This window comes from Suncus etruscus, chromosome 15, assembly GCF_024139225.1.
Source record: "Suncus etruscus isolate mSunEtr1 chromosome 15, mSunEtr1.pri.cur, whole genome shotgun sequence".
Taxonomy (NCBI): Eukaryota; Metazoa; Chordata; class Mammalia; order Eulipotyphla; family Soricidae; genus Suncus; species Suncus etruscus.
This window is the reverse complement of record NC_064862.1, coordinates 66,969,171-66,975,946: the sequence shown is the minus strand read 5'-3', so window position 1 is coordinate 66,975,946 and position 6,776 is coordinate 66,969,171. Positions and strand designations below refer to the sequence as shown.

The following is a 6,776-nucleotide window of genomic DNA, read 5'->3' as shown; positions in this document are numbered from 1 at the left end:
GAGGGTAGCCCCGCCTCCTGTCCGTCACACTCCTGGACTCGCCGCCGCCTGCGCAGAAGCCCCCGAGGTCGACTCCGCTTCGTTCCTCTAGGTGCCGGGTCGCCGCGCACTTCCGACCATGCCGCGTGGAAGCCGAAGCCGCACCTCCCGCGTGGCCCCTCCGGCCAGGTAAGTGCGCGGGGCCCGGGGATCTTGCCGATGCCGTGACTCAGGAAGCGGCGCAGGCCTCGGTTAGGCCGCGCTGGGGCTTCGAGGACGTCTGAAGGCCGCTCTGGCTGTCCCGGCGCTGCCTCGTTTAGCCCAAGACTCGACTTGATGGGCCGCAGAGATCGCACGGAGCTGGGGCGTTTGCTTCGCATGCATGCACAAGGACGGTGGTTCGAATCCCGGCATTTCATGTGGTCCCCCGAGCCTGCCAGGAGGAACCCCTAATTGACCCCAAAACCCAAAATAAGTAAATAAAATGGATCCCCTTAAAAAATTAAAACACAGCAGAGAGAGAGATCTGATTGCAGCTACTGCTGCTCCTGGGAAAGTGGGTGCTGGTGTTAACGCCCAGGAAGAGGACTCGGGTAGTGAGGCTCGATCGAGCGAGTCGGTCCCCACGGTAGGGAGCGATCGCGGTCACAGGACAGTTCCTGCCATCACAGCGGCTTGATCTCCTGCGAGAACCGCGGGGGCCGAGATGTCAGGTGACAAGTTCAAGGCCACGCTCCCGGGAAGCCTTGGGAGATAAGCCGAGGGGGTGGGGCGGCGAGTGCAATGCTATTACGAGATTATGACATTGGTCTTGGTGCACGATCTCGGTTTGGTCCCCAAGGAAGAGGCCTGAGCATAGCTGGTGTGGCCCCAAAACCAAGCAAGCACAGATAAGTAGGAGTATAGAAGAGACGGGTTTGCTTACAAAAAGAATCATTTTATTTTTTCCATGCCACACCGAATGGTAGTGAAGTTTAGGGTTTACCCTGGCTTCTTTATTTGGGGGGGGGGGCTGTCATACCCGGCTTCGCTCGGGGGTTTCTCCTGGCTCTACGCTCAGAAATCGATCCTGGCAGGCTACGGGGGACCATAGGGGATGTCGGGATTCGAACCACAGTCCTTCATGCAAGGCAAACACGCTACCTCCATGCTATCTCTGGCCCCTACCTTGGCTTCTTGCTAAGAGACCACTCCAGGTTGTACTGCAAGTAGGACCATATGTGGTGCTGGAAGTTGTACCTGCCTTGATCTCTGTCTTACCCGCAAGGATAGAAAAAGGATTTTTGGGGAGGATGAGGGTTACACCGGGGAGTTCTCAGGGTGTGACTCAGGAATTACTCCTGATGGTGCTTGTGGATGCTGGGGATTGAACCTGGGTAGGCAGCCTGCAGTGCAGGTGCCTAACTTGCTTTACAGGAAACCACATACTAGGAAGTGAAGTCAAAGCGTGGGCCCAGTCTTATTGAGGAGAAAAGTAAAAGTTACAGCAAGGAAATGGTGGAGGCTATATGTGTGAGGGTTTCATTCCTGAAACCATTTGAGATGTTTCAGGTGGGAAATCGTTGAAATTAGTTGTGGCTTTAAGTTTAACTGACCACAGGCAAGTCATTTTGGTTTACTGAGCTTCAGGTTTCTAATCTGTAAAATGAAGTTCTTGACTGGATTCTTTCCCTTGACATTTAATACCCCATGACAAGTTTTGCTTTTTCCACCACCCTTCAGCAGTAAACCTGTTCCACAAAGGAACAGTTTTTTTTTTTTTTTGTCCCACCACAGTGATATTTATTCTTTGTATTTGAACAAACATGCTTTGTTTTTTTTAATATATTTTTATGTTTTGTCATTTTCATGAAGTATTAAAATAACTATCCTTTAAAATACTGTAGATTGGAGCTGGAGAGATAGTACAGTTGGAAGGCACTTACATTACACACAACCAGCTGAGCAGCACTTTTGCCAGGAGTGGCCCAGAAACCAACAAACAATAGGGGCTGAAATGATAGCACAGCAGTAGGGCATTTGCCTTGCACGCGGCTGACCTGGGATGGACCCTGGTTTGATCCCAGACATCCCATATGGTCCCCCGAGCCTGCCAGGAGCAATATCTGAGCTCAAGCCAGGTGTAACCTCTGAGCACTACCAGGTGTGGTCAACAACAGAAATACCTAGACTGGAGCCTGAGCGATAGCACATCAGTAAGGCATTTGCCTTGCATGCGATCAACACTGAACGCCGCCGTGTGTGACCCAAAAAACAAAACAAAAAAATACTGTAGACTATAAGTACATACATGAGATTGCAAAATAGCAAGAAAAAGTAGTTAATACTTGGCAATTTCAACTGTAAAATGTTTACAATTTCTAGACCTAATCAGAAACGAAACAGAACTTTTTGCTCTTTCTTTCACAGCCGGGCACCACAGATGAGAGCTGCACCCAGGCCAGCACCAGCCGCTCAGCCACCAGCTGCAGCTCCACCATCTGCTGTTGCTTCACCAGCTGCAGCTCCCCGGCAGCCTGGTCTCATGGCCCAAATGGCAAGCACTGCAGCCGGTGTGGCTGTCGGTTCTGCTGTTGGCCACACTATTGGTCATGCCATCACGGGGGGCTTCAGTGGAGGAAGTAATGCTGAGCCCGCAAGGCCTGATATCACTTACCAGGTAAGATTTGGGGGAATCATTTCATTTCTCTGGGAAATACAAAAAAAATACAAAATATTTTGTTTTATTTATTTGCTGTAAAGGATCAGATCCTTGTCCTGGCCCTTGTGAGGCAAATGCCCTACCAGTGAACCATATACCCAACTCCAGTTTGTGTTGTATCATGTAGAAAAGTCTTGGGTTACCTAGAACTTTAATAATTTAAGCTTACTTAGGTTGTAACTTAAGGAACAGTCTGTAAAATTTCAATCTGCAAGTTCTGTTAATAGAATACTATAATATAGTAATTCACTATTATAAAGGAAAATAGATCAAGAGTACCTGCTGTACCTCTGGCCCAGTAATCACAATATTTTTCTAAGAGGTTTTGTTTTATTTGGATTGTTTTGGTTTTAGACCACACCTGGCTGCACTCATTGATCTCTTTGATTATTACTGGTGGTACCACAGATAAGTTTCAGATCAGGTTGCTGCAAGACAAGTGCCTTTGACACTGCCCCTGCTCTTTTACTATTGTTTGTTTTTATATAGGAATCACCTTCAGAAGTAGGGGTGCTTGGGGACTTACTGTGAGCTGCCCAGCTGCTCCGGTATCTTGGTGCTTAGATCTGATTTTGATGAAGCCAACTTCAGACTGATGATCAGCAGCCTGATACAGTTTACTGACCCATTATTAAACCTGATTATACTGATACTTGATAGCAACTTTAGAGCGTGTGTGTCCTACTGTGTATGTGTGTTGAGAGAGAGGGGGGGGAGAGGGGAGGGGGGAGAGGAGAGGAGGAGAGGAGGAGAAGAGGAGAGGAGAGAGAGAAAACCCCTGCTGCTGACCAGGCTCAGATAGCTAATCCTACAGAAGTTAATCAAAGGGAAGATAAATCATGAAGGCAATTGGAAAAGGATAGCAAAAAGCAGATAGGAGTACATACACCAGGGGATGATGAGGTACAGAGCCATCTGCAGAACATGGGGGTTTAGTTCCATGCACAGGCTGGTCATGTCATCTCAGAAATGTTGTTTTAAGTCTATTGCCTTGGGGTCCTAGAGCATTGTCCATAGGCAACTCTCTCTGGTCACTAGTGAACTCCAAGACCATTTGTTAGGAATCGAACTTGAGGCTTTGCACAAATTAAGCAATTGTTTTAGGTAGATTTGAGTATAGCATTCAATCTCCCTTAATTTTTAATTTTATTGTCTACATATTTGTTGTTGGAATTTTTTTTTTTTTTTTTTTTTTTTTTTGTGGAATTTTCTAATCAAAATTAGAATCCTGAGGCCAGAGAAAAATTACAGCAGGTAGACTTTGCTGTGCATGTATTTGATAGGCGTTTGATCCTAGGTATCCCATAGGATCCCCAGCACACTACCAAGAATGATCTCTCAGGACAAAGCCAGAAGCAATCTCTTAGTATCCTACATATGATCCAAAGACCAAAAACAAACAAGGCAAAACAAACCTAGGATTCTATTTAAGCTCATTTACATTGGATATTAAATGATTTATTTATAAGATGGTATTAGATGAGGTTGTTTTGTTTTGTTTTGGGGCCACACCCGGTGATGCTCAGGGGTTACTCCTGGCTATGCCCTCAGAAATTGCTCTTGGCTTAGGGAAATCAACCACATGGGACACCAGGGGATCAAATTGGTCTGTCCTAGGCTAACGCCTTACCATCTCCTAGATGGGAACTTTTATTTGTTGTTTCTTCAGTGAATAATAGCATAAATTTTGTTCAGATTTAAATCCAATTTTCTTTCTAACTATACTGAATGTTATGCCCTTACAGGAACCTCAGGGAACTCAGCCAGCTTACCAGCAGCAGCAGCAGCAGCAGCAGTTTGGGCCCTGCCACTATGAAATGAAACAGTTTTTGGAGTGTGCCCAGAACCAGGGTGACCTTAAGCTTTGTGAGGGTTTCAGTGAGGTGTTGAAACAATGTAGATTTGCAAATGGTAAGTTATATTATTATTTGATTTGCTGTTGAATTTATATATGCTTAGTTTACCAAATGGTGCTTTTGGATCTGTAGACCTTAAGAATTAAGTTAAATAATTAGTAAATTAAGCTGAAAATTAAATTTTGTTTCATTACTCTGGAAATCTGATTGTTCTAGCAGAAGCTTGGTTTGCAGGTTGATTTCAACTTATTATATTAAACTGTTTGTTCCAGTCATATTTTTCCCCTCTTTACCCCATTATATTCTGAATCCGATTCTTTAAGTGATTAAGTTGGTGTACCACACTTTTTTAAATGTGGTTACTGTGTAATAGTATTAAGAATACAGTTTTTTTGTTTGTTTGTTTTTTGTTTTTTGGGTCACACCCAGCAGCGCTCAGGAGTTGCTCCTGGTTCCACGCTCAGAAATCTGACAGGCTCAGGGGACCATATGGGATGGCGGGATTCGAACCAATGACCTTCCGCATGAAAGCCTTACCTCCATGCTATCTCTCCGGCCCTACAGTTATTATTTTTACCAAAATTCAGAAATAGATTAAAAAAAGAATGACTTTGACATTCTGTATACTTCGTTGAGAAAGATGGATGTATTAACTTATTTTGGGTAGTCACAAGAGCCTTCAGATATGGTGCCTGTGACAGAACCCTTGACATTATGCATACTTAATAGGCAATGTGCTTCAGTCCACTGAGCTTTTTCTTTGGTCAAAATGAGTTTATTTGGATGGCTGAGGCATATGCTTTCTGGAATGTTATTGGTCAGCTTTTTATTTAATTTCCTTTTTAGTTGTATGTAATTATTTTTTTACTTGGGTGGGAGCATGCTCAGAAGTCTTGGGCTGGAGCAATAGTTCAGCAGATGAAGTGCTCAGCAGTTTCTTTTGATAGGGTGACTATGCTGTGCTGGGGGTCAAGATCTAGCCTCTACATGCAGCGCATGCACTCCTCCTAATTTTAATCCAAGAAATCACATTCTGTTAAACCGTAATAGGGCTGGTCTGAAGAGAACACAGTGGATAAGGGCCTTTCCTTCTATATATCCTACCTGAGTTTGATTCTGGGTACCACGTAAGGTCCCCTGAGCCACCAGGAGTGAACCCTATGCACAGAGCCAGGAGGTTCATGTTCAATTCCATGCGTTGCAGGAATTGAACCATGCTACTTGTGACCCAAAAAAAATTAATGCTTTTTTTATTCTCTTTTTCCTTTTTTGGTTTTTGTGGGCACATACAATGGTGCTCAGGGCTTATTCCCAGTCTTAAGGGATGGTGGGATTCAATGGAGAATACAGTGGATACCAGGGAACAAACCTGGATTAGCCATGTGCAAGACAAATACTCTACTCACTGTTACTATCTTTGAACCCCAGACAAATTTTTTTTTTTGGACAAAACTGGCAGTGTTCATGACTTTTAAGCTCAGGAATAACCTCTGAGGGTTATCAGGGGAACCTGATTTAAACACATTGTTTAAAGAAAAATATGTTTGTTTTGGGAGCAAAAGCAATAGTGTGTAAACAGGTAAGGCCTTTCATGTGTCTGACCCAGGTTTGATCTGGAGCATCTCATATAGTTTCATAAGTCCCACCAAGAGAAGTCACTGAGCACCAGGATGAGTTTGTAAGTAAGTGTAACTAGGATTTTCTAACCTTTTGTTTGCCTTTTTGTTTGCAGGATTAGCCTAATCAAGAAGATGAAGACATGGAAAATCACCTCTCATGACCAAGTTAATTCAGCATAAAAATATGATTAGTAGTGAAATGCAAAGAGTAAAACTACCAGTGAATCTATTCTCAACAGTGTCCTTGCTTCTCATTCATTTGCATGGAAGAGATTATTATGTAACTCACGTCCTGGTTCATTGAGATGATACTGAATTTGGAGCTAAACAGATGTTTGTGTGGCTTCCTTAGACCAGCTTTTGTAATGTTACAATGTACTGATTAGAATAAAGTGATTTTCTTCCAGAATGAAGTCTCTTTATAAATATAAGGTGATAAATTAGGTATGATATATATGGTGAACATGTGCATTTTGCAAACAAATATAATTAATAAGCATACTTGAGAATCTTTGCTCTTTGAAGAACTTTTTGTTTTGTTTTTGGGCCACACCCGGCATTGCTCAGAGGTTACTCCTGGCTGGCTGCTCAGAAATAGCTCCTGGCAGGCACGGGGGACCA

The 6,776-nt window shown here is 43.8% G+C and overlaps 1 protein-coding gene across 1 annotated transcript; it reads left to right on the top strand.

Moving 5' to 3' along the window:
- On the top strand, positions 1–6,564 carry CHCHD2 (coiled-coil-helix-coiled-coil-helix domain containing 2). The gene is made up of 4 exons (XM_049789578.1): positions 1–168; positions 2,389–2,638; positions 4,426–4,591; positions 6,269–6,564. The coding sequence occupies exons 1-4, from the start codon at positions 119–121 to the stop codon at positions 6,277–6,279; spliced, it is 477 nt and encodes a 158-aa protein (XP_049645535.1). The 5' UTR covers positions 1–118; the 3' UTR covers positions 6,280–6,564.
- The last annotated feature ends 212 nt before the right edge of the window (positions 6,565–6,776 follow it).